Source organism: Cyclopterus lumpus, chromosome 3, assembly GCF_009769545.1.
Source record: "Cyclopterus lumpus isolate fCycLum1 chromosome 3, fCycLum1.pri, whole genome shotgun sequence".
NCBI classification, from domain to species: domain Eukaryota; kingdom Metazoa; phylum Chordata; class Actinopteri; order Perciformes; family Cyclopteridae; genus Cyclopterus; species Cyclopterus lumpus.
Window position 1 is genome coordinate 21799888 of NC_046968.1, and position 27883 is coordinate 21827770.

The 27883-nt window shown below is 40.7% G+C and overlaps 1 protein-coding gene across 2 annotated transcripts; it reads right to left on the reverse strand.

Moving 5' to 3' along the window:
* Window positions 1-7459: 7459 nt before the first annotated feature.
* On the reverse strand, window positions 7460-27143 carry slc6a2 (solute carrier family 6 member 2). 2 transcript variants are annotated; one of them, XM_034529450.1, is made up of 15 exons: window positions 27063-27143; window positions 26222-26676; window positions 24258-24389; window positions 22655-22892; window positions 17798-17936; window positions 17067-17201; window positions 16559-16662; window positions 14730-14854; window positions 14350-14462; window positions 13650-13778; window positions 12680-12779; window positions 12081-12181; window positions 10822-10989; window positions 9761-9832; window positions 7460-9363 (listed from the first exon to the last, which is right to left on the reverse strand). In XM_034529450.1, the coding sequence occupies exons 2-15, from the start codon at window positions 26514-26516 to the stop codon at window positions 9340-9342; spliced, it is 1875 nt and encodes a 624-aa protein (XP_034385341.1). In that variant the 5' UTR covers window positions 26517-26676; window positions 27063-27143; the 3' UTR covers window positions 7460-9339. The 2 variants fall into 2 exon arrangements, with proteins under 2 accessions (XP_034385341.1, XP_034385342.1); XM_034529451.1 differs by having other exon boundaries at window positions 27054-27143.
* Window positions 27144-27883: the final 740 nt, after the last annotated feature.

A 27883-nucleotide genomic window follows, 5' to 3' on the forward strand; every position in this document is an offset into this window, starting at 1 on the left:
AAATTTGTATTAATTTTTTTTGGCTTTTCTATGACTCTTTAAAAACTCTCTCGTGGCATTTTCCCTTGCTTTAATAGTTTTGTGTAGTGTTACGCCAATTCTAGGTCTCCTCTGGGCTTTCTGATGAAATAACTGAATTATTTTTGTGGAACCTCTCCAGCTGTTGGCTATTAATAATTCATAACCCATTACCATTTGTTACAGTCAACAGAAAAAACAATCTGCTGTTTTAGTCAGAGAAGGAATGCAATATGTTCAAAAAGGAAACGAAAACAGCGAACTGACCTTTCTTGGTCATTTGTTTCCCCAATAATAGTCTTTAATCTCCTTAGATCGTTGCCAAGACAAGTATTTTGTTTATTGGCTCAGCCTGCCCTTTACTCCTGTATTTGTGTGTAACCAACACAATATGACAAGCAGCTTTAACAGATGAAAGGTTTCATCTGACTCCAGTTTGACATGCCAGGATAATTCAAGACCTCTGGAATTTGCATGGAGCCTATTGAGGTGGTGTACAATCTGGGTAGGTCGGCTGTCACAGAGCAACTGTAATGGGACACCGTTTGGATTTATTTTCAATTTAGAGTTGTCTAGAGTCAGAAAACTTGGTTCAAACCCAGAACCTTCTTGCTATGAGATGACAATACTAACAACTTCACATAAGTGCCAGCAACCTAATATTTGGGTAAAGTTATAGAGACTTGGACTTACCTGTCTGCGATGAGGTCTTAAAGTTTAAGGGAATGATAAAGTTTGGTATCTTGGTTCAGGCTGCAAAGCCTCCATGTTGTTGCACACTAGTGTTCATTTTGAACACTGTAGTGTTTTGGGTTTTGGGTAATATTTTTTTGGCGATGCAAAAACTCGGAAACATTTACCTTTCTTATGGAAAAAAAGTATGCAGCTTTATAGCTGCATAATATTCGGCTTGTATGCAAAAGTATTCATGAAAAAAACAACAGTTAATATATTGAAGGGGGCCTCCGGTGAGTTAATGCCTTTAGACTTTTTCAGGTTTACCTTTACAAGTGATGGAGTGCTTATTAGGTGGTGAAATTGTTTGAATGGCATCAACCACTGAATTCCACTTGCGTAACATAGTTGTGGGTAATCGCTGGCTTTTCCCTTAAGTTTTGTGTTGGGTGTAGGATCCAGGTATTTTACTCTCTAATAATATACATATATAGGGTAGTGACGTCTACATATACATACACAAACAACCCCCCTACAATCAAAGGAGCCCTGAGCAGCAATCCCTCCCTGATGAAACCCTTGCTGGAGTCTAGAGAGGTGGGACACTCAAAACACAGAATAGTGGAGGGTAATGAATAAACGCCTTGTTTGAATTTGATTACAATTTTTTATTATTTTGTTTTATTCCTCCTTTTCTGCCAACGTTTAATGAAGATGTAAGGAACTTAAAGAGACACAGCAGGAAGTCAGAACGAAACTGACAAAAAGGGTAAACTCCCTTGCCTCTCTAAAACATCTAATGTCGACCTCTCGGCACACAATTAAAGAAGCAAGGAAAACATATCTTTCCAATCTGATCACTTAACAGGGTCACAATCCTAGAGTTATTTTTAAAACCATGAACTCTGTAATTCACCTGTCTAGCCAACCAGTTGATTCCACACCAGAGAGATATGAGAAGGTTCTTAACTGTTTTTATAATAAAATACTGGAAGATTCTGGAAACTTGAGCCTGCATGTTTACTCCTTCTTCAACACAAACCCACTTAAGTTAAATCTCTCTGTCAATGTTGAAATGCATTAAAAATCATCCACTCGCCAGTTGGAATGCATTCCCACTCGGTTTTTAATAGCTGTATTTCAGATGATTGGTCCAGACATTTTAGGCATTATTAACGGCTCTCTGTCAACCCTCTGATTTTGAACATGCTACTTTTTACCCTTTTTTAAAGAAGCCCTCTTTAGATCCCTCAGTTGTAAGTAAGCTGCCATCTAATTGGCGACTGTGGGTCAGTGGTTAGCAGGTCCGTCTTTCAATCAGGATGTTGACGGTTCAGTCCCCGCCCTAGTCGATGTGTCCTTGAGCAAGACACTTAACCCTGCATTGCTCCCTGTAGCTGTGTCTACAGTGTATGAATGTAACATGGTTGTAAGTTGCTTTGGATAAAAGCGTCAGCTAAATGACATGTAATAGTAATAATAATAATTTCCACTAAATTGATTTATTTTATGAATAATAATAACATCTTTCAGTCTGACTTTTTTTTTTCTATTCACAGCACCGTTCTGGTCAAGTGGCACACATGAAATTCTGCTTGCCCCTGACACAGGCCTGTATTCCATTGTAGTTCTTCTTGAGCTCAGCTCCGCCTTTGACGCAGTGGACCACAATGTCTTCGTCAGTCGTCTGAATGTTAGCATCAGGGATGTGGTGCTGAATTGGTTGATGTCTCATCTGTTGAATAGGTCCTTTCTGTAATGCTTGGAGATGCCTCCTCTTCAGCTGGCGAAACATTCAAAGATTGCAATTGATACAGAACGCCGTTGTCAGGCTTTTAAATCGTACAAAGAGACGTGACCTCATCGCACCAATCCTTGGTGCCCTTCACTGGTCACACAGTGAGATTTAGACTTGATTTTAAGATTTTACTGCTCGTTTTTAAAGCTTTGAGCGGCCTGGCTCCTTCCTATATCTGCGATCTGCTGATTCCCTATGAGCCTCACCGCTGCCTGAGATCCTGTTAACAATTCCAAAATCAGGACTGGTCACCCGGCCTCCGCTGGAACTCCCTTCCTGGAAATCTAAGGCAGACAAATTCAGTATCCTCATTTAAATCTCTTCTGAAGACTCACTTTCACTCCTTGGCTTATATTTATTTTTGCTTTTATATTATTATTGTGAAGCACAAAGGTTTTAAAAGGTGCTGTATAAATCAATTTAGCATTACATGAGCAGTAAATTAATCCCTGTGTGTTTTGTTGTCCAAGCTTCTCCGTTCTTTGTTCACATACCCGGGCCGGCTGTGTGTGCTTCTCGTGCATGTTGGTGCACATGAGCGTGCCCCGGTGGTAAACTCACAGCCGCCACTCTCCACTGCTCTCGTACATGGTGCCCAACTGACGTTGTGGCTGAAGCCTAGTGCCCATCCTGTTTTTGGGGTCACTCTTTCTGGGTCTGTCAGCACTTTTTTTAGTATAGTGAGTTCACAGTGGAAAACCGACACTATATTAAGTATGACTAACAGTATGATTTGAAATGTTGTTCATGCTATGTGTTGTTGGTGTACAGTTTAGATTTAGGACACATTGTAATAAGAAAATGTATAATTTCGGTCTGCCAACAGTCAGGCTTTCGTCAGCACCACAGTACTGAAACTGCTCTTGTTAACGACATCCAATTAAACAGTGGCAGAATTTCAGTCTTAGTATTACTGGATCTCAGTGCTGCATTCGACAGGGTCGATCACGACATACTACCAGACAGACTAAAAGTCCTTTCAGCCAGTCTGTCTTAAGTCCGGTTGATCTGGGCCCAGCTGTTTTACCTGTAGTTTCTCTGCCAAAGTTCTTCTCTCAAATGGGTCTTGGAGGAGAAATTCTACCGGGTCGGGTCCTCTTGAAAGAGAAGTGCTCACGCTGGCCGTTGTCATGTCTTTAAAAAAGCGCCTGACGAGAAAGCGCAGCTGTTGGGCCAGACAACTTTGGCCCAAAGCTGAATCTATTTTAGGACGCGGATTGGCTAAATTGTATATCACTCATTTATATCTTTAATCAGTAACAGGCTAAACTGCTTCTTAGACCCGTCTCTTCTGGGCCAAAACGATCTGGCCCCAGCGCAGCTGAGACATGCAGAGTGCAGGAAGTGCAGGAAAAGCATATATTTTGCGCAGGTATCCTATTTTACAAATATTACTGGGTATATTTCATATTTCCAAAACACAAATATTGACAATTTGTATAATTTATTAATATTATTAATATTATTTTTGTGGCTCAATGTGGGTGGGGCCAGGCCCCGTGGTCCTCTATTGGCCAGCCGGCACTGATTAGAGGACTTACTTCTCTGATTTGGAGAAACTTGTCCATGCATTTATCTTCAGTAAACTTGACTACTGTCAACGGTACGTTCACAGGTCTCTGTAACAAGTCAATCAGAAAGCTGCAGCTCGAGTCCTCACTAAGACCAAGAAAGTGGATCACATCAATCCAGTTCTGAGGTCTTTGCACTGGCTTCATGTACAACAAATAATTTATTTTAAAATCCTGCTGCTAGTTTATAAAGCACTGAATCGTTTAGGGCCGAAATATATTTGTGATCTGCTGCTACCTTATTAACCATCCCGACCCCTCGGGTCGTCTGGGACTGGTCTACTTTCTGTTCCATTACATTACATAACATTACATTACATGTCATTTAGCTGACGCTTTTATCCAAAGCGACTTACAATAAGTGCATTAAACCACGAGTCCAAACTCAGAACAACAAGAATGGAGAAAGTACAATTTCTTCACTAAAGTTAAACTACAAAGTGCTATCAGTAAGAGTAATTTAAGTGCTACTATGGCGCTACCTTCCCTATTCAAGGTATAGTCGAAAAATATGTGTTTTTAGTTTGCGACGGAAGATGTAGAGACTTTCTGCTGTCCTGATGTCAATGGGGAGCTTGTTCCACCAATGAGGAGCCAGCACAGCAAACAGTCGTGACTTTGTTGAGTGTTTAGCTCTAAGTGAAGGAGCTACAAGCCGATTGGCAAAAGCCGAGCAAAGTGAACGAGCTGGGGTGTACGGTTTTACCATGTCCTGGATGTAGACCGGATCCGATCTGTTCGCAGCACGGTACGCAAGTGCCAATGTTTTGAAGCGGATGTGGGCGGCCACCGGTAACCAGTGAAGGTCGTGGAGGAGCGGAGTAGTGTGGGTAAATTTCGGGAGGTTGAAGACCAGTCGAGCAGCTGCATTCTGGATGAGCTGTAGCAGTCGAATGGCATTAGCAGGTAGACCTGCCAGGAGGGAGTTGCAATAGTCTAGCCGTGAGATGACCAGAGCCTGGACCAGAACCTGTGCCGCCTTCTGAGTGAGAAGAGGTCGTATTCTCCTGATGTTGTACAGCATGTACCTACAGGAGCGTGTTATTGTGGTAATGTTGGCAGTCAGGGAGAGTTGACTGTCGAGTGTCACACCGAGATTCCTGGCAGTCGGAGTCGGAGCCAACACTGAGTTGTTGAAGTTAATAGTCAGGTCATGGGTGGGAGAGCCTTTTCCTGGAAGGAAGAGAAGTTCAGTCTTGTCCGGGTTCATTTTCAGGTGGTGTGCAGACATCCACTGAGAGATGTCAGTCAGACAGGCAGAGATTCGTGCTGCTACCTGTGTTTCAGATTGGGGAAACAAGAGGATCAATTGGGTGTCGTCAGCGTAGCTGTGGTAGGTGATACAGATCCTCTCCAGGTTACCAGGTAAGCGCGGTTGGTGAGGTAGGATGAGAAGAGTGAGAGCGTGCCTGAGATACCCAGGTCCTGGAGGGAAGAAATAAGGATCTGGTAGTTCACTGTGTAAAAGGCGGAAAGGTCTAGAAGGATAAGGACAGAGGAGAGAGAGGCTGCTCTAGCAGTGTGAAGCTGCTCAGAGACAGCAAGTAGGGCAGTCTCTGTTGAGTGGCCTGCCTTGAATCCAGACTGGTGAGGGTCAAGAAGGTTGTTACTGTGGAGAAAGGAGGAGACTTGGTTAAAGATAGCTCGCTCTAGAGTTTTGGACAGGAAGGGGAGGAGAGAGACAGGTCTGTAGTTGTTGACTTCAGACGGGTCGAGAGTGGGTTTCTTCAGGAGAGGGTTGACTCTTGCATCCTTCAGAGAGTTAGGGAAACAGCCGGTTTAGAGGGAGGTGTTAATAAGATGGGTGAGAAAGGGAAGAAGGTCGGGAGCAATAGACTGGAGAATGTGAGATGGGATGGGGTCAAGGGGGCAGGTGGTTGGGTGGGCAGAGGTTACCAAGGAAATAACTTGATTGGGAGACAGGGGGGGAAAGAGGAAAACAAGGGGGAAGAAGGTGAAGTTACTGGAGGTGTAGTTATGGAAGATGGATTAGTAAATGAGGAGCGTATGTCGTCTATCTTTTTTGTAATGTAGTCAACAAAGTGGCTTGGTAGAAGGAGGGAGGGGGGGGACCAGGCGGGGTCAAGGAGGTTGGAAAAAATAGAGAAGAGCTTTTTGAGGTTGGACAAAAAGGATTCGATTCTGGATTGGTAGAACAGGCTTTTGGCTGCAGAGATAGAGGCAGAGAAGGAGGAGAGAAGAGATTGATAGGGGAGCAGGTCGTCGGCGTGTTTGGATTTTCGCCATTTCCTTTCCGCTGCTCGCATAGTGGCTCTCTCGGCGTGCACCGGTTCGGACAGCCACGGAGCCGGAGAGGACTTGCGGACCTTTCGAGTCGTAAGAGGACAGAGAAAATCAAGAGAGGAAGACAGAATAGAGAGAAGAGTGTCAGTGGAAGAGTTAGGCTGCATGAGTGAGAAGAAGTCAGTTGAACAGGAGGGCTGACAGAACAGATGAGGCCAGAGAGGAGGGTGAGAGGGTGAGAGGGTGAGAGGGTGCGGATGTTGCGACGGACAGGTGCAGACTCCGTTGTGGGAGGGTCGTCAGTTCCAAGAGTCAGAACTAAACACGGGGAAGCAGCGTTCAGTTCTTCTGCTCCACATACAGTATCTGGAACAAAGTCCCTGAAAGCTGCAGGTCCGCTGAGACCCTCAGCTCCTTTAAATCCAGATTGAGGACTTTTCTGTTTAATTGAATCAGATTCAATTATATCAATCAATTTCTGAGTCTCACTACTGCATTTTATTTCTTTAACTGCACTGCAACTTGTATTCTATTTCTTGACTTTTTTAATGTTTTAATGAATGTTCTTAATTGTTTTTAAATCTTGCCTTCTTTTAAAATATGTTTTGATGTTTTTACTGTAATGGTTTTATGTGAATCACTTTGAATTGCCTTGTTTAAATGTGCTATACAAATAAACCTGCCTTGCCTTAAGACCCAGAACAAGTGTTTAAAACACGTGTTGCAGATTAATAGAATAATATATATTATCTACAGTATAGCTTTTAGGAAGTTATTTCTTCAACATTATAGCATGGAAACCTGTGTGTGTGTGTGTGTGTGTGTGTGTGTGTGTGTGTGTGTGTGTGTGTGTGTGTGTGTGTGTGTGTGTGTGTGTGTGTGTGTGTGTGTGTGTGTGTGTGTGTGTGTGTGTGTGTGTGTGTGTGTCAAAGGATCATGAACCATCGTAGCTTAGCCAACAAAGGTGTAAAGAATGGCCCACATGCCAGTGGTACAGCAGGCTAACAGAGAGAGACATTGTAAAAGCGCAGTCAGCCACTATGAGAAGCTTCGGTCAGCAGTAAAACTAGAATTAGACAAGAGGGACCAATAACTGAACGTTTCTGAACATTAAATTAGAGGACTTCAAGTGTGTGTGGGGGTCGATGAAATTCTTTATTATCATAGTGTGAATACTTCAGACTTATTCATAGATAGTTGTCACTCACGTTCAACAGGACATTGGTATTGGACACAATATTTTTGTAAACATAGTCCAGGAAAGCCAGGGTGTATTCGTTCACATTCATGTGACAAAGTAGCCCCGGGTTACACTGAAGAATATTTGTTCTACATAGTTCATCTTAGCTATACATCAAACACCATTTTATTACAGTGGACAGTTACGCTTAAAAGACTTTACATTCACTTTTTGTTATAAACAATTTGATGAATACAAGATTATATATAACAAAAGAATATATTTTTATATTGTCTAATATATTCCACACACGTTTGATGTTTTTTCTTTGTGGCTTTATTCCCTGCAATAAGGGTCTGTTATAATTGATGTTTAAAATGTAACTGAACTCCAGTAAATAAACTAGAAGTGCACTTGAAGAGCACAGACCTCTGCCCAGGCCACTCTGCGCCAACATTAACAGGTTTCTTCCGTGGCCCATGCTTCACATTTCCACCAGTTTTATGGGCCAGTAGTTTTCCATAATCCTGCTGACAAATGTAACAAACCCAACGAAGCATAACCTCCTCAGCTCAGAAAATAAACCGAATAAGGTAATCAAAAACAATCCTAAAAGGAACATATTGGCACTTCTAAAGGTGAGGGAAAAAGTAGTCCATCAAATAAATAAAAATATATATATATATATATATGGGCAGTTATCACGCACTTAAGATAATATATACAGTGCAGTGAAAGAGGCATTCAACGGTGGTCACCCGTACACTAACAGCATACTGCATGGTTGGAAACAAAATTTCAACACACACACACACACACACACACCTCTCTCTCTCTCTCTCTCTCTCTCTCTCTCTTTCGGTCTCTTTGGAGGAAAAGCCTCTTATACTCCTCAGAAGCATTTAACAGACATACATTTGTAAAGTAAAAGGAACACAACAATACAAAAAAACTAGCAGTTACGCCATTTTTGTTTTTTTTCACCTTCAGTAAGCAGCCAGGCACTGACCAGGTTCAGCCTCAGTCTTTCTTTGGGATTAAGGCATGGTTTGGAGTTTGGAGGTGAATGAAGTTTTTTTTTTTTAAGTTTTGGAGTGATGCATGCATTATTCCTTTTTTTGTAACATAATCTGACATGAACGCATTATATAAGACCTAAGTATAATATAATCTTAGCTAAGGAGCTTGACCTTGATGCACTGTTGACCTCCAGCTGTTTGACTTGAGCATCAAAGGATTGGGTCAAGTCGACAGATTGCCATCCATAAACTTGTTTTGGTGGGTTCCTGAGTCAACACAGTTAATTTAATTTATGTATGTTTATGTAATAAACATGGAGTGTCTCGCTTGATAAGGCACTGATAACAGAACGGCAAAAACAGAGACTTTCTTCCAATATTTATATAATAATAAATAAATAATAATAAGCTTTAAAATAATGTTTGATTATTTGGGTTCCCTGTAAAATAGTACACGGGATAATCGGATTGTTTTGGTGTTCGTTTTAGTTTCTGTTCCTTCCACAAGGTAATAGTCACACCACAAACTATACAACATCACAAATACAGTTCAGATGAATTAAAATAGTATATCAAAAAATACATACATTGTCCCCTAGAGGTGCCCCTCCATTATGATCTGAAGCTGTTGAATGATTCAGAGTAATGCTTGTTTATTATTTTCAAATCAAAGTGCTTAAAGCTACTGTGGTCAACAAAGGCCTTGGGGTAGTAAATGGACTGGAAGAGACTGCTGAACGAGGTTGGAGCCTGTTGTCCTACTTGGCTGTTTGACCACACAGGAACTCCAAACACCAGATGTGAGGATGGATGAGGGAATTCTGGGTGATGTCATCAAATGGCCAACCAATGCTTGAGCTGTAAAACAAGAGTATTTTGTAGCTTAATGTCCAATGTATTTTATTCCATTTTATCGATTTAAACTGGTTGCAATTATATTCTTTCGGACTCATTGATGCCTGCTTTTCTCCTTGCTAATAATGTAATTTATAATAGTTGTTATATCCTCATTTAAAAGGCCACTCCTTTTCAAGGCATAAGCCCCAAAGGATCAGCGGTTTGATCCCTAGTGCTAGCCCTAGTCGATGTGTCCTTGAGCAAGACACTTAACCCTGAATTGCTCCCCGTAGCTGTGTCTACGGTGTATGAATGTAAGTCGCTTTGGATAAAAGCATCAGCTAAATCTAATTTAATGCAACACATGTGCAAAAGTAAATTCACAAACAATTCAATGTGCACAAAAAAGTGTCCTTACTGTGAACTGCCGGATGTTTCCCTCAGCAACCAGATGATGTTCGTGCTCTGGAGTGATGCAATAGGCTATCCTCTGGTAAAAGAAAAAAGGAACCAGAAAACAGTTTTCATAGGCATTCATAAAATACACTTACCCTTTAATATGTATTATTATTATTTCTGCCAGAAGAATATTGCCATGGTCGCATGCGTCCGTGAGAGAGAGTGCGTGTCTGCGTCTATTTTATACCTAATTTTGCTTTCTGCCGCAGCAAACGGCATAATATTCTGGGTGACAAGTTACAGCTGCATGTTCAAGGTCCTTTTGTGGTTGTAGTGACTCACCCTTTGTCAAAAAAACTGCCATTTACTGCCTGCTGACTCCTTATTTACTACTGGTAACAGCAAATGTGAAGGTGTAGCCTCCAGCCAAGTGACCAAATTACTTTTACCATCTGCATATTCTTACAGAGCCACAGCATCTGCGTACTAGAATGTGGGAATCCAACATCCAACATGCATAACAGTCAATATGGAATTTATCTCTGACTAAATATGCCAATTCTTTTTGGAACCTGTGGGACCCTTATTAAAAACGTCTGGGATTGTGGTTACTGTGAGGAGGAGACAGACAAAACCTGATAGGCAATGACAGGAGTTATCGGAAAGAACGTGTGTGTCTTGAGAGCTTGAGAAGAACCTTAAACAGTGAGGTATAACAGGAAATGCCATTGGGATGGGATAATTGTTACAGTAGAGTGAAACTGACACTCGTTGACTCATTTCATCTGAAAGTGTTCTCACGGTGTCATCAAGTTGAGAGAAGAAGGTTCTCTCCTAAATCAAATTGTTGTTTTTGCTTGAAAAAACATACTGGATGCCTTTACCAGTGCACTGTGTTTGATATTCTATATAGTGTCGTCATAGGCATAGTCAAAAGAAGCAGGTAGTTCTGGCAATAACTCGGGCAGCTAAATTCTGGACCAATTGAAGTTTATGGAGACGAGTAAGACCAGCAAGGATATAATTGTCAATACATACATACGTACATACTGTACATACAATACATACATCCTCACTGACCTGTTTGAATGTTCCTTTTACGCTGCAGAATTTATATATGGCATAGCCGGGGACAAACATCATGGAGGACATGGCCACACTCCAGCCAACAATGTTAGCCCAGTTAGGGAAGACATAGTCATCATACTTCAGGCCTGATGATTTCACAGCACTGGCTATCACGATAAACTGTGATAGAGAGAAGGGAGAGAAGGGAAAACAGAGACATACGAGGAGTGTTACATCTATTTGTACGAGTGCAGCTTGTAATGTTGCAAATCGCTTCAATAATATAATTGCAGTGCACATCCATGGATGCTACAAGAGAAGGATTGCATGAAGTGGAATAGAATTGGAAGGGTGTGGTGTTGTGTCATTGTGCTCTCACTCGCATTACTCATCTCCTATGTTTCTAGCACAATGGTACATGATGAAAACACTCAACATAGAGGACACATGTAATTGTTGCACGCTATGAAGTTGGCCATTTTTTACATGAAGCGTGTCCATTGGAGTAGTATCTCATATAGCAAATTACATCTGCAAATAATGATGATTATTACCTCCGCCCCAGGAGGGTTTGTTGGTTTGTTTTTGTCAGCAGGATGACATCAAAAATACTCGCCCAATTTTCATGAAACTAAGTGGAAGGTTGTAACATGGGCCAAGAAAGAAACATTACATCTTTAAGCTGATTGGCTTCAGCAGAGGTCTGCGCTCTCTCTTTTAGTTTACTGTTGCATCCACCTCCACACAGATCCACAAGTGCATGCTGTGTGCTGGTGTATAACAGGGACAGCTGTTCTAAATGGACATCTGTAGATCAAAACCCTGTTGGTGGTTTTGGGATGTGAGGTATGCAAGTTTAACTGAATTGAAATGTTCAATAACCTTCTTTTATAGAGGGTTATGATGTTACCATTAGCAAAGTAGTTTGGCAGGTGTTCAAATTGCTTGGTATTTATTTGCAAATTGGAACAAACATTTGTGAATATGCATAAATGCCACTCAAAGAACGCTCCATGATCCCCCCCTTCTCTAGGTGTACAAACAAGGAGTCCCACTGCTGCGCCCTGTGGGGGTGGGAGAATGCTGAATGTAGGTAATACATTACTTTGATTCTACTTGCTCGAATGCACCTTCATACAGCCGCTAGGCGTTTGTGAGTGAACATTTTTTTAACTGTCTTTGATCAGACATATTTATATAATTATCCCTGTTCAGGAAAACCAGCCAAATGCAAATACATCAATATATGAATTTTGTTGTATTCCTCTCACCAGAAGAAAAGCTGGGCTGACAAATTTCCAGCACAGCCTCCAGTAGAGACCTGGCTTGAAGCCCATCATGCGCTCAATATCTTCGCTGAAGCGGTCTACACCTGGAGTGAGTATGACAAGTTACAGATCAAAGGTTAAAGTTACAACGTTCAATCCATGTAGGATACAGCAGGTCCGTTGTGTAGTACGCAGTCTTACTGCACAGTAGGAGAGAACGCAACACATGATGGACGAAACCCTAATAATGCATTACTCATATCCATAACCTTGTGATCACATATTATGATCTTGTGATTCATAGATTTTGCCCAGCTGAATCTAAAAACAGTGTTTCAATTTATATCATCACCGATTATTCTGTCATTTATCAAGTTTCACTGTTTGACCTTGTAGATAATGGCCAGAGGGGGAGAATGAGTGAGTGGAATAGATTTAATCTTGTTATTTTCATTTTGTGAAATAAGTTTATTTTTTAGAATTACTATAACTGCTGATTCAATTGTGTAATTCAATTATACTTTAATTGGAATATAAATGGAGTAATTGGGTGAAAAAATAAATAAATGAATGCAATGCCAAAGTGCTATAGAATGTCATACCGTAAAACCATGACACGCCAATGGCCTCGATCAACACGGCGAATAGTATAGAGGTCCCAGCTGCATACTTATCTAACAGGGTCAGCACATAGATCCCTCCCTACAGAGAGGAAAACAGGAGGAGGAGGTTAGTTTGAGTGCGGTGTATAAATCTTCACCTTTTTGAAGAGAAGTGGACACTTGTGTGCAGTCAACAAGCAATGGCCTCTCGGACTTAATTCTGTACTGGATGCTTGTTTTGCCGTTTGACGTGACGTATGTGCACTTTGAATCGTTGCCCTGTTAGCATCAACAAGCCTCTGTGGGCATTAGAGATTTTATATAATTGATCTTTGATCTGTGTCCGGAGAGGTATTTGTATTTGTGCCACATAACTAGCATGGGCAAGGCATCATTCACAATAATTCCATTCATTAGATAAAAGGAAGAAACCATGTGAATCTCTAACCTTTCTGCCCCCAAAGTCTGTTTATCTGTACGTGTTTCTCCTCGGAGCCGATGCCATGGGAATGAATAGGGACTACAGAGTCAATTAACCATGTGCCTTCTGCATACAACTTAAAAGGAAATACTAATTCGTCATCGGAGTGTCATGCCGTCGCGTTTTTTTGATCATCTCTTTGAGAGAGAGATATGATATGTTTCTGATACTTTCCTGTGACTACAGTTTAAACTGAGACTTGAATACTGCCTCTCATATGCCGTTCAAAGTTCCCATTTACCATGTTATGCCATCCATACTTTTGTATTTATACCACCAAATTGAAAATATTTCAAAACAATATATTCTGTGTCCAAGACAATTTCTGTAGTTGTAAAAGTTGTTCTTTGTACAGTATTTGCGCAAAATAATACAAAACTTGATTTTGAGAGAAAACGTGAACAAATTATATCAGCAGGTATTATGTTGAAAGTGAGGATTTGGCAAGTACTTTTTTTTTGTATGGCATTTTGAAACTTTAATACTGACATTAGTAATGCAGCAGAGGGCAACCAGGAATGTCCCAAAGGCTGTGGCGAAGGTAAAGACCTTCCTGTTTCTCTTGAGGAACTTGAAGTCATCCGACAGGCCTGTGATGACGGCCTCCATGCCGCCCATCTGGTGGACACAGAGAGACATGGGACTCAGTCATGTCTCCCCACAGCATGGCAATACACATCGAGTGGAACACAAGAAAATACACATACCTAGTACATTACAGTATGTAATACTAACATGTTCTTAATTTGATTTACTTTATGTGTGCCTCGGGCCAAACCAATGGGAATGTTTCTCAGAGATGAACTTGCACAGTGAGTATGCTATGACCATATGTTGCAATAAATGTCAGGTTTAATGGACGAGTCAGCAAAGAGCGTCTTCCAATATGATAAGTGGAGATCATTATTATCCTATCGGGGTTTTAATGTGCTCTGTTCTTTACGTGCACAGTAAAGGGAGCACAGTGTTTCTGAGCACAAGTAAAACCGCGCCTCGGTTCAGGTAAAGAACTTTTTGTTCAATGTCTTCTTGTAAATTGCTTGATATAAGTTCACATAGTCCTTAAACCTGGATGGACCAAAAGGTACACTATGTATGAATGTATTTCACCACTCAATTTAAGTCTTATGTTCTACCTGTTTAACATATTTCATAAGAATTATTCTATTGAATGGTATTTGGGACTCACCGAGCTGTCAATGCCCAGAGTCAGCAACATGATGAAGAACACAATAGCCCAAAATGTTGAACCGGGCAATGTAGAAATTGCCTCAGGGTAGATGATGAACACCAATCCTGCCCCTGTTGACACACACACACACACACACACACACACACACACACAGAGAAACACAAAAGTTATGGATTTCATAAAGTTATTACAAAATGCAAATGTGATTGCATGACCAAACATTGTACAACTAAATTTCATATCAAGTGAGAAAAGATACAAAATATGATCATGTGATGCACAACATTACAGCAGCATACCGTATCGAGCCAGACAGTCATGGTGTAGTGCGGGAGTGTTACTAATGTGTCGTTTCTGTCTCAGACACCAGGACTCACCCTCTGTTGCCACATCTTCTATTTTGACCCCGTGTTTGTAAGCCATGTATCCGAGCACAGAGAAGATGGCGAACCCTGAGAAGAAACTGGTGACGCAGTTCACGGTGCTCGTCAAGAGAGCATCCCTAGAGAGAGAAGACATAGCAGCAAGAACGAGTTCAAGAGAAAGACAGACATGTTTCTTTACCTGTACAGCCACAACTGTCCAACTTTGAAAGTCCACGTTACCAATCTTCAACTATATTATTTAAACTGTCTCTTGTTAAAAGAGACATTAAGCCAGTATTCATTCATTTGACCCGTTTTTGACCGGGAGCCATGTGAAACTTGATATCTTTCAAGTTTTCAATGGGTTGATCGTTGGCCAAAACAGAGGGAATATTGAGGTTAAAGGGAAGCTTTTGTTCTGATTTGATCAGTAATTAGTGTGCTGTTCTGTGCCCAAGGTCAACTTGACCATGGCCACCTCCTGGGTATTCACATACAATGAAGCATTTTCTTCCCGCTTACTGTCCCTCAGATTTGTCTTTCTTTTCTTTTCTTTTCTTTTGTATTGTGGGCAAGCTGTGTTAATTTTTTTTTCAACTTTGATTCAGTCCTACTCTTCAGGGTTCATTACACACAAACATTGGTGCAGCTTCACATCAGAGCCGGAGCCTCACTTAAAACCATCTATATATCAAACTAAAACATTAATTACAGACAATTATTGTTCAGACAAAGTAAGAAGGAATGTGTGTCCAAATTAACCAAGTAAGAGTTAATAAAACAACAATTAATTTAGTACTATTTCAAGATTTTATTTTATTGCAATTTGCTTTAATTTTAGATAACACATTTTAGTCAAACAAAATGTAGCTCTATTTTGAAAATATTGTTGAAAAAAAAACAGACATATTGAGTCCATCAGGCCACAAGACCTTTTTGATCATTTAACATGATCTATTCAGCGGTGCTGCATCCTCATCTTGTACTCTTCTGATTGCGTTCAGGTTTTCTACCATTAAAAAAAAAACATTTGAACCAGATAAATGTTTTCCTTGGTTCCTGGGGTTATGTTTTATTTCACAGGGAGGTGTGATGGAGGACACACTGCTGCACACTCACTGCACTATACCGTATGCAGATTCCTGCCATCGGCGTGAGTATTCAAACAAAAGTCTGTTCCGTGCTTATTTTTCCAACAGCACCAGCTCTTCCAGGCTGCTGCCTTTTCACCGAGTTCAGATTTTCTCATAATGCGAATCCCACCTGCCAGCAGACCGCACACCTTCCACTAAATAGGACATGAAAGGGGAGAATGGCAGGAGGCCCTGTTTGGGGTTGAAGACGGTGGAGGAAATGAGAGATGACAGGAGAGGAGGGGTCCATAATGCTTCTAACTAGCTTGGAAGCCTCTGTAATGACACGTTGCATTACATTTCACCCGCCGGGACAAACTGTTTTTGAGTAGCTTGTGTAGCTTCAGTAAGATTTGTTTTGTCTGGTGGGTGTTTGTAAATATACAAACAGGAAACTGCTTCTCTGCCAACACTGCACTACAAAATATTAATATGGAAAAAGATAAGGCAAACTTGCAACCTCATGCCTACCTTTTCTGAAGAAGTACAGCATATGAGAAACCAACAACTTACAGTCTTTGGCTATTATCTGACAACACTTCCTGGTCTGTACTTTATCTGTCCTGCTAACCCCTGGCCATCACGTCTACTGCTTCGTGATCCCGTTACATGCTGGAAAAGGCTGGCTGCTTAAAGACAGCAGGATGTTATGTCGCTGGAGGCTTGTTTTGGACTATTGTGAAACAGAAATAAAGTGCCAGCTCTTACCTGTAGCAGTTGTTGTCAAATTTGTTATAACTGGCAAAAGCAATGAGCACCCCAAATCCTGCTCCCAGTGAGTAGAATATCTGGGTGGCAGCGTCAATCCACACCTGGGGCAAAAATAAAGGACAATTAAGTAAACTTGTGAATTCCTAAAAAAATAGTTGAATGTTAATGTTTTTTTTTAGGCCATTGTTTTCTATTATTTTTGACTAAGCTGTCAAAAACACGTGGCTCTGGTTTGTAAAACATGCACATTAAATCTACACATAAGTGACACAGATTTTCATACTGAAATTGTTCCTCGTTTTTCTTTAGTGATCCCATGACAACCCATTTAATTTATTGTTGTGGGTTTTTTGTGTTTTGTTCTGCAGCGAAATGAGACATTGTGTTCGTTTTGCAAGCCTGTTGTACAATGACAATAAAATAACCTTGAGAGTTTTGTTTTTTTAAGTTTACAAGGTTACAAACACCCATGGATTGTTTTTGAGCGGCAAGTGCAGTGTCTAACCTCTAGATTGTTGAGCCGCTTGAAGTCAATGTGAAGGTAGGCCCTGATGCCATCCATGGACCCCGGTAGAGTTATGCCTCGGATCAGCAAAACAAAAAGGACCACATAGGGCATGGTAGCTGTGATGTACACCACCTGAATGCACACACACACACACAGATAAAATAGAGAAGAATATGTCAAGTAGTCCCTTATTTCATTGAACCATTATGTCAATAAACAGAAACAGAATATGGATGACAGTATTTGTTATAAGAAATATAGTATAGAAAATAAACCACCAACTTTCTCTTACTGTCTGACTCTAATAGTTAGAAGGTTATGTCGTATGTTCTACACTAATACAACATATACATGTGCTGTCTGTATGATATATATATATATAGTGAAATATTTGATAACTTAAACACTATGATTGCAACTAAAAAGCATAGTGTGTGTAAGTTTGTAGCAGGAATGCAAGTGACTGCAGTACATTATCTAGGAAGGAATGTAAATGGAAGAAGACTCTCGAGTCCTCCCAGTGTTTATCACAGCCTCTTGACTTTTTGGACCCAGTAGCAACAGTTTATACTGGGCTGCTGTCAGCGAAAGGTCTGTTACAGAACCACAGCTACAAGTGTGTGTGTGTGTGCACATATTGTAGTTGGCAAAACAGTTCAAGTATATATATTTTTTTAATCAAAAGGAAAAAAGAAAAGAAAGCGAGAAAGCAACAATGTTGTCGGTACCTTCCCTGAGGACTTGACACCTTTCCACAGGCTGAAGTAGAGGATGAAGACCACAATGACCAGACACAAGGTCAGCTCCCAGCGGGGCAGGCCCAGGTCATTGATACCCCGACTCTGATGGAGATGCAGCACACCCCGTCTGCAGAAAGAGATATGGATATAATACCCTTTGTAATATTAATAGATAACAGAATTGTGCTATGATGAGCACTGGTAATAAACACAACTATGTCAGCGATGCATTTCCAAGCAAAACAGCTTTTAACACGGCTCAGCACAAATAATAAGAAGTCATTTTTTCCTACGCTGTGGTATGTTATTTCTTTTGGCCACATCTTAAAAAGTTAGAGAGGTTTTTTTTGTCGAACAGACCCACCCAGGTTCTGGAAGAGTCTTAACAAAACAGCTCACACTGTAGGTCTCTCAGGTGTCTGAAGATGAATGTTTATTTCAACACTAATTATTAATATAGATTAGCTAAAAATGTAAGTAAATATTATACAAAAAAAATGCTGTCTCTTCACCCCTATCTAACTATTCCTTCCAGCTGCAAGCTCATTCTTTGAATGTCTTCTCAGAGTAGTGGAAGGAAGCCCACAACTTCAGATGGTAATAGTGGAGTTCATGTGATACATTCACAAACAGTTGCTGGGCCCCGTTGGTCAGACGCTGCTTATAGAGGTTGTCTGTGCCGAGTATTCACACTTCCCTGTCAAGTTTTTCAGGAAAAGAACAGGCAACCTCATTAAAGCGTCGATGTGAACTATGTTTAAGGTGTCTGCTGCCATCACAGACTGACGGGAGGGCAACGTACACCATCAATTTCACTGTCCATTCTATGCCCATTATCACTAAGAGTGCACTTTTGGATCGACCCAATCACACCTCGTTGAAAGAACGCACTAATCGTTATTCCCATATCCCAACAATTACATTGCCCCTCTGGCGACAGGCTTTTCTGGCTGCCTCAGAGCGTGAATCTTCAGAACAACAAACAAGACTTTACTTCTAATATGGCCAAACGATTCGGCGTACAAACCGGCTTCCTTTCTGGCATAACTGTGCCCTAACTGTTGGCAGTCCAGAGAGCCGGAGAGGAAATAACACAAAGGTTTTTAGAAACATAAAAGATTGAGAAGTTAAGAAAACGACATATTTCTACATGGAACTTGTCTTGGGGAGAGTGCAGCTACAGTTTGGAAAATGTGTCCTTCAGACTGTCTGTAAAATATTGAAAAGCACCTTTGTTCCCCTCACATATGTCCGAAAACTTTAATTAAGTCGACATGTGCTGTTACGGGTTGAAAGCAGAACTGTATTTCATCTGATACTTGCTTGAGCAACGGCCCGAGACAAAACACCCTCAGGAACACGCAAACGGAAGGATGTTCAGACGTACAATAACGAAGGGACCAAGGGATCTGTGAAAATCCTCTTCAGCATTTATTTATCTTTGGCTGATAATAAATCCAAAGCTATGAGGTCTTTGGAGACGCAGATAGTGGCGCGAAGACATCAGTTTATTTGGGGAGGGACATTTAGACTCTACGCTCTGACCTAGAGGCCCCGTGTTGGTGTTCTGTTGTAATGCCTCCAGGCCTCCTTGTTCCTCTGATAGCGTTGATAGTGCACTGCCAGTAAATGCTCGCTAGAACATCAATCCAGGTCCCTTTGGCCCAGTTACTCTAAACACATTTACTCTTATCGTCACTCAGCGCGCTGGTTACGCTGCTATCCTAACACTCGATGTTGCCATTAGTTGGTCTCTGTATACTTTAGGCTGGCACGCCGCCAGGCAACAGGTCTTAATGTTGAAAATAGGCCATACAAAAAGTATATGAATAAGAACGACTACAGACTTGAAGTATGAAAACACAATGACGGGATTTCAATCAAATGTATTATATTTATTCCCACAGCTGGTCGACCGAGAAGCACTTCTAGTGAAGCACCCTGGCAGCTTAAGAGAGCCCATCTCGACTGTTTAATGACTTGTATGCCTTTTAAGCAACGAGACTGCGTTGCTTCATTCTGTAGAGGTCATAGACATGATGCTGTGATCTGGGAATTACGTTTCTGCAGGTTTTCTTTGATCTCTGGTGGCTGCACAATGAAATTAATCACAGACAAATGCCCAGCACTCTTGTTTCCAGGTCAGTCTTTTGGCGGAAGCCATGTTTTTGGCTGTCTTCACACAGCCACTTCCACTCCACATCCTCAAAAACAATCCATGTCACATGATATCACAGCAGCGTGTGATTGACTCTAGTCATTCTTTAGTGCGTCACATAGCAGCATGTTGGAAACTTAAACTTAGGGGTATAAAATGGAGGCTTCTCATATATTTGTTGATGAATTGGCATCTTTTTAAATACTAAATACTAATACTAAATACTTTTAAATACAAGTGAGTGCCACAAAGGTTTTGTTTTCTCATGATGTTGTTATTGATAACCATGTAGCCGTTGGCTAGTCACTTAGGAGGACAGTCTAAGATGGAATATGATGATCCATTGCAGGGTTATGTTAATGTGGTAATTCGTTCCAAAAGAAAACAATCAATATTATTTGTGGATCAAATATCAACATGAATATGAAAGGTCTCAATGTAGTGAAACATCCACAGATAATAATTGTCCGACTCCCTTCAGCTTCCGGGTGGCCAAACAATCCATTAGCACCGGTTAAAGGACACATGCTCTCATCTTTCTCGAATGCAAGTTCCCTGCACAATGCACATACAGTATCTGGAGTCTCAGCAAATCAATTAAATTGAATGTCCTTTGAAATGGACCTTATGATCCACGCACAGTACAGATGTGTGTGTGTGAATCATGAATAACCTACTGTACTGTCCATTTTGGGCAATCAATCAGCTACAATGTGAGCCTAGTCGCAGTGATCCCAAACAGCTGTGGTGTACACCAAGTCTGAAAGAATGCTCTGTTTTAAATAAGTTTTGCTTTAGAATTTCTATTCAAACTATACGCTCATGATAGCTGAGAACAGTAGGCTTCAGTTCCTTTGTCTCTTAGACGCTTAGACGTCCACAAATCAAGAGAATCTTGACTTAGTCGGCCTTGCAGTCGCATGCTGTGCTTTGGAATTGCTCCTGCGCTCAAAGCCAACCGGAAGCAGGAGGATTTATTGTCCCCAACCGAGCCTCAGCCCACGCTAGATCTGTCTTAAAGTATCCTTTTGTCTGTCGTTGCACATCTACGTTTTTGTTTTTTTTCCTCCCATGAGTGGAGTGTTATTGTCCACCATGGAACATGGAGTCTCCTTCTGATTTGATGCACCAAGTCTGCTCTTTGGAAAGTCTGCCATAACTCCCACGTCTGGAGCTTTCACGCAAATGCTGACCTCTTCATGTATAATAAGTAAAAGTATTTACTTATTTCAGAAACATATTAAGTTGTGAGGGGGGGGGGGGGGGGGGGCTTCCTGGAAGTTTAAAAGATATCCAGGGATCCTGAATAAACAAACTGTCCAAGACAGTGGAGCCCCATAGAGTGGGAGTGGGACTTTAATAAGCTCAATTATTTGCCGGGTTGCATGCTCAGTGTATTCTGTGCGTCACGCTTGGCAGGTGTAGCTCGTGCTGTCCGAGTCACATCACAACCTTCCTCTGGGGCTGCACAGTCAGTCTTCATAGAAGCTGTGGAACAACTGTCTGTCTTTGAAGTATAAACAGATGGAGCTTTTTTCATGTTTTTTTCATGCAAACGTTGCATTTGAAGTTTTTATGTATACTCCTTTTATAGTACAAGCATTGGTAACACTATGACGCCCATGTCTATAATGCAAGTATACTCATAACTCATTATAATCTGCTTATAGCACTGTGTAATTATAGTTATAAGCACTCATTAAAATCCATAACGCTTGACAGCAGTAATTATAATACTTGATAATGGTCACTCATTTGTTTTGTACAATGACAAAAGTCATATTAACAATTAATATTATTGTAATGCATCATATTGTGATTAAGAGTTGCTCTATTGTGTTTGGTCATTTTTGTTTGCTTTAAGTAAAGTGAAACAAGAATCATTAAATATATGCAAGATCAGCACAATTATATAGTATTACAATACTTGACCGTATGTCATTTAAAAATGCTTAATAAAAGTGTTGCGGTTATTGAATTATGATTGCATAATTATATTTATGACTATTTATATAGTTGTATAATCTGTATAATGTATCATAATACAGTGCCTGAGCTGATTATATAATATATAATGCTGTTGATTATAAGCCATTATAGAAAGTGTAATTTAGACATTTATGTCTGGTTCATTTTAAGTTTAAGTGCCTGTCACTCTCTTCATGTGAATACCGGTGCACTTGTTTCGTGGAAATATGCATTCTCAGAAATGTGTTATTCAGAAAGCACTCCCAATAATCATGAAAGCATCACTTCCATGTGACACTGCTTGTTGTTTGATGGACTGTGTTGAATGTACTGACTCAGCTAAAACTGTCAGTATTACGTGTCCAACTGAAACAAGCTTCCACGAACAGACGATGAAAAACATGAAGGAATAAAACCTGCACTCAAACTGTAGACAGTGGCTGTATTTACATTCGGGTCAAAACTTTGAGCAATCGTGAATGTCCCGTTATCAAAATAGTGGCATCTGTCTTTTTAACAGAGAATAAGATAAGTGCATTTTGACATTTGCCAAAATGGGTCTGATGCTTGATTAGCTGTGATGTGTGATGTTAAAACTTGAAAAAGTAAGTTTAAAGGTAACGCGTGTTTCTTCTTCTTAAGTTGCATACAATGTAAAATGGCCTACGTCGGGTCACTATCGGATGAATGAATTAGTCTGAATTTCAGTAATCACTCACTCATAGTACTCTGCTGCCGGGGTGATCTTGTACTTGGCGTAAGACGTCCCGTTGCCGATGACGGATCCGTTGAGGGCTTTGGGGTCGGTGCAGTTTTCACTGTTCCAAGCGTTGTTACAGTGGAGCCATGGCAGCTCATTGGTCATGGAGGAGAACAGGTAGTAGAGGGACCAGGCAATGATGACGTTGTAGTAGAAGCCGACATACAGGGCTATGATGATCACAGTGTAGCCCACACCTGAGGAACACAAAGTTATTATTATTAAGAACAACATTGTGGTTTACGTTCACACAGTGCAGCCCAGTGCAAATTCACCGCATGCATACTCTCTTTAGACACGATCATATTTGATATATTTTCTGACGCATAGGTGTCATAATGTAAACTGGTTCCAAATAATGTGTATAGATACATGCTGCATCTCAATATTGCTGATACGTCAAAACACAGACTTTAAAGCCGAAGCAATAACTATATAAAGCACACTTTCCATAATTTGCTATATATATATATATATATATATATATATATATATATATATATATATATATATATATATATATATATATATATATATATATATATATATATCGTCTGTAGCCGATTCCAGATGACATTGGGCGAAGGCAGGGTTAACCCTGTACAGATTGTCAGTATATACAGTATATTTATTTTGTTAATTCTGGGATGAGTTTTTTTGGTCCCCACTGGAATGTGAAATTCTTGCACAAAAACAGAGATAACATCACCATAAATCCATCACCCGCTCATTCTTGGACAGAAAAACACCAAACCCTTCTCGGCACTAAAGCCAACAAAGGCGGCGGCTGTAGCTGATTCAATAATGCAGACCGGGGTATTTATCTGACATAATTTAAAACATGCTGCTTCAAATAATAATCTGTTGTTTAAAGACCACAAGTGACAAGAGGTCAGGTCAGGCTCATGTGTCGCTGTGGCTCTCCGGATGCATAATCTCAGATTTCCTTTTCTCAATTGAGTGCTAATCATGAGGTTAACAGCGTTATGCAGGATTGGCTTTATTGTTAATGACCAGTTGCTTTAATTAAATCTATGCAAGTTTCAGTTTAAAGTTCACACAACATAAATATGTTAGTCCAATTTATTTAATGTGCTCAAAACCTTCTCTATAACAACATTGCATGATAGATCGCTTTAGGATTTAGGATTTTTGGTTGTGTCTCTGATTAGTTTAATTGACTGACTTGTAATAGCATTGACCCCAACTGTGTTCCTCAGCAGGCCAAGGACAGTTTGTTTTGGCTTCACTCATTTGAAATTGGCATTTGAAGAAACATAGACAAGGTTATAAGGTTGGAAGCACAAGCGGAGGAAGATAGAAAAATACAGAAAGGTGAAACAGAGACGTGGCCGACGAGACTGAGAAATTAGTTCCAAGTGACACTTGTGAACCTATAAGGGTTAAAGGACAAGAACAAAGGGATGAAATGAAAGGGCAGGACACTGAGGAGAAGCAAAGGAGAGCTCGACTGAGCTGTACGTAGCCCAGTTTAAGAGGTTAGAGAAAGGCTGAAGTGAAAAAGACATGCCAGTTCATGTGCGTGCCGTGTTAAAGCTCACCTTTAAAGATGGGGCAAATTTTCCAAATTGTAGCCGCTCCTTCCCTGTTGTACTGGCCCAAGGCGAGCTCCATGTAGAACAATGGCATCCCCGCAATGACCAAGAAAAGAATGTACGGGATCAAAAAGGCACCTGGAAAGAGAGATAATTACATATCACGCTTTACCGTTACATATGCCGTATTGTGTTTTAGCTTACAGTAAGAACAGGTTGAAAATGCTCAATGTGGACCATGAGCGCTAAAACAAAACGAAATACCAAAACAAGGGGGTGGGGGGTGACATTGTTGGAACAAACAACACACCATAACGTGCAAGCAGGAAGGCTCACAGCTATTTTCATGCTGGGCCTCAGTAGCACACCCAGCAACAAGGAAATGACCTCCCATAATTGAATTGTTCTTGACATTGTCCATCACAAATGACACATTATCTACAGTAATGAAAACATTCTGCTGAAGGCCAATATGATTGACAGGCCATCGGTGGAGTTGACCCTTTGGGGCACTGAGCGCCATGTGAATGGACACACGTTCTAGTGAGCACTCTGTTGATGAGAAACAACCCTGTTTAAAACCATCCTTTGTTTATTCAACTACACACACTGTACTTTCTTTTCTCTCACGACAGTGTTGAAAACCGGGGAAGTTGGTAATCGGTTACTCTTGTATTCAGACATACTGAGTAAACCCGAGCTCAGACACTTGTTTTTGAATGTTCAATTAGACCGGGCAAATAAACCTGATTGTATATATTTTAAACAAGATGAATCTAATATTGAGATAATTTACAAGTAGATTCTAAAACATCCCTTCATGACTCCTTTGACAATACAAGTTGATTTTAGAGCTAAAGTGGCTTTCCACATGTACACAGAGCTGTCCCGATATCACATTTTCACTACATGATTATCATGGACAAAAGAAATTCACGATATCAATATTATCGTGAAATTGAGTGCATTTTGTCCCTTTTTTGGCAAATGAATTGCATTCAAAATACAACTGGAGAGAGGTGGAGGGAGTCTGCAACCATAACCATGATGATATTGTTTCAATTATCCAGCCCCTCTTTAATTGTATTGTATATAGATATAAAATAATTAAATTGGAGCTGGATAATGTTAACAATATCATCATATGTGTATTATGAACATTCTATAAATTGTTTCATCTTCGAATATCACGGTTATCATCACCCTAAATGTACATGTTCTTTATTGTATAAGATAAAACCTGTTTCTCATGATCAATTCATGTCTTTAAAGAACTGAAAGTGGCATTAAAGCAATTTTTTCTAAAATCCATGCATCCTTTATCTGTTACAGCTGGTTGGGGGGAGGGCTGGAGATGATCAAAGTTTACAATGTTAGTAGTTTATTAAGAAAGAGTATACCTTTAAAAAAAATGGAAAAACAAACATTGAAGATAAAGATGTGGAAAACCACCTGTTGCATTCAACTAACACACTTCTTCCCTCTCTGCTCACTAAAGTGCATCTTCAGTTGTCAATGTTTTATGCGGTTATGTATCCAGACTTGCTGAGTGACCAAGAGCCCGGACAGTCAGTTTCCACAATATCTTTATCAATGTGCATGCCTTGAGGAAATGAGGTCATTCATTCATCATGTAAGGTAGAGTAAATGCACCTCGGACCATTAAAAAGTGAATTAAAGGAGATTAAAGAAACTTTTAGAACAAGATAGTAAAATAACTGTAATCTAAACTTAATCTGGCTGTAGTATTTTCTTCGACAACATATTAGTATTTTTTTTAAGAACTTGATGCTTTAGCACCTGACCCATAAATGAAATAAGACACTGAAAAAGATGATTATAATTGACAGTGTACCTAGCCGACCCAGTCTTTATTATAATGTTACTTTATGGGGATTTAGTACCCAAACCTGAGAAGTTTGTGACCTCTTCTAAATGTTTAAGCATCTTTGAAATCAAAGTCAACTCACCTCCTCCATTTTTGTAGCACAAGTAAGGGAATCTCCAAACATTGGCCAGGTCTACTGCGAAGCCAATAACCGAGAGGAGAAAGTCTATTTTCTTTCCCCAAGTTTCTCGTTCTTCGTCGGTGCATCCCGGAGGACCTGCGAGGTGGCCTGGACTGGGAATGATGGAGGAACTGGTGTACTGGACGCCATTCTGGTCCTTCACCAGTATCAGTTCTACCTCCCTTTTCTCCACATTGCACTGTTTCAGCGGGGCCACCGACGAGAGCTTGTGTTCGGGCAGAACCTGGATATTCATCTTCTCTGCGGTGCGTAGGGAGCCCACGCTGACCCGGTGCTCTCACGGCCCCCTGCGGGTTCTGGCGGAGCTGATGGTCCGAGTCGGTGCTCCTGAGGACGGCAGTTGCAAGCGAGCGTTCTCCGCCCAAACTGCAGCTGCTGCCTCCGCGTGCATGGGGCTGGAGAGGAGGGAAGAGAAACCGAGTTTGGAGACGTTTGACGACTGTGCGTAAAGTTTGCGCACAGGGTGAACAACACAGATTAGCACTACCAGGGGGGGGGGGGGGGGGGGTGAGGTAGGTGAGATTATTCCTTCTATAATAGCCAGACCTATCAATGAATACCAACATTAAGGTAACACATTGCATCTGGAGGCTGATGCCCCCAACAACAGCAGGTGAAAGACCCTAAAAAGCGAAGCGTGTGCGCTAAGAAGTGAACCCAGTCAAACAATCACCTAGAAACATTCGAAATCAAGAAAACGAGAAAGACACGTGGTTATTTGAACATGTCACAGTTACTAAAGCAGTTGAAATGCGTGAAGCTGAAAGTTTACCCTCCGTACTTTGTGAAGCTAGGTCCACACCTCCATGACCCGGCGCTGCTGCAGCCCAGATGCATCTGAGGGAAGACTGCCCATCCTGAAGGAACTAAAGACTCGCCTCCAGGAGACACGATATAAAAGGCGAGCTGTTAAATCGGTTTCCTCTCTCTCTCTCTCTCTCTCTCTCTCTCTCTCTCTCTCTCTCTCTCTCTCTATCTCTCTCTTTCCCTGTCTCTCTCTCCCTGTCTCTCTCTCTCTCTCACGTGATATTTTATAATTGAGCGCTTTCTCTCCATGTCTGATGTGGACTTGGACATGATAGTTTTTTTTTGTTTAAGCTCAAGATCCCATCAACTTGTGCATCTGCTTCTGACTTGCCAGTGCAGCAATCAGTTGGGATGAGGACACACTAGGCCGATGAACCCTTACATGTTATTATGTAAACAATTCTGTTTATAAATCTTGGTTTGAACTTTATAAGCTATGGGCTGTGTATTTTTTTTTTTAGATGGAGACTTTGTCCATGTCTAGAGCAGAAATAGAAAGTCAGATCATGTCTTTTCTTTTCAGATTGGCGCTTGGATTTAATGTTGTTCAAGAGACATACGAGTACTTTACCTTCAGCTTCACATAAGTCCTTTACTGTTCACATGCAGAAAAACTTTTTCAAATGTTTTAATTTGGACCTTATCTGTTTTTTCTCTGCACTAAACAGATTGAATTACAGTTTTCTAAGAAGCCATGAAAGCATTGTGTTCCATGTGTAATTCAATTCTGCGGCAGCTTTAGCCAGGGGCAATGATTTTATTAGATATGGTTGATCAGTTCATCCCATTAGAGTC

Excerpts from the sequence above, each read along its gene's own strand:
- slc6a2 (XM_034529450.1), bottom strand. The coding sequence starts at position 26,516 with ATGAATATCCAGGTTCTGCCCGAACACAAGCTCTCGTCGGTGGCCCCG. Across the intron at positions 16,663-17,066 it reads AGCGGCTCAACAATCTAGAG|GTGTGGATTGACGCTGCCAC; the intron begins GTTAGACACTGC and ends TTTTTGCCCCAG. Across the intron at positions 10,990-12,080 it reads TCAGCCCAGCTTTTCTTCTG|TTTATCGTGATAGCCAGTGC; the intron begins GTGAGAGGAATA and ends TCTCTATCACAG.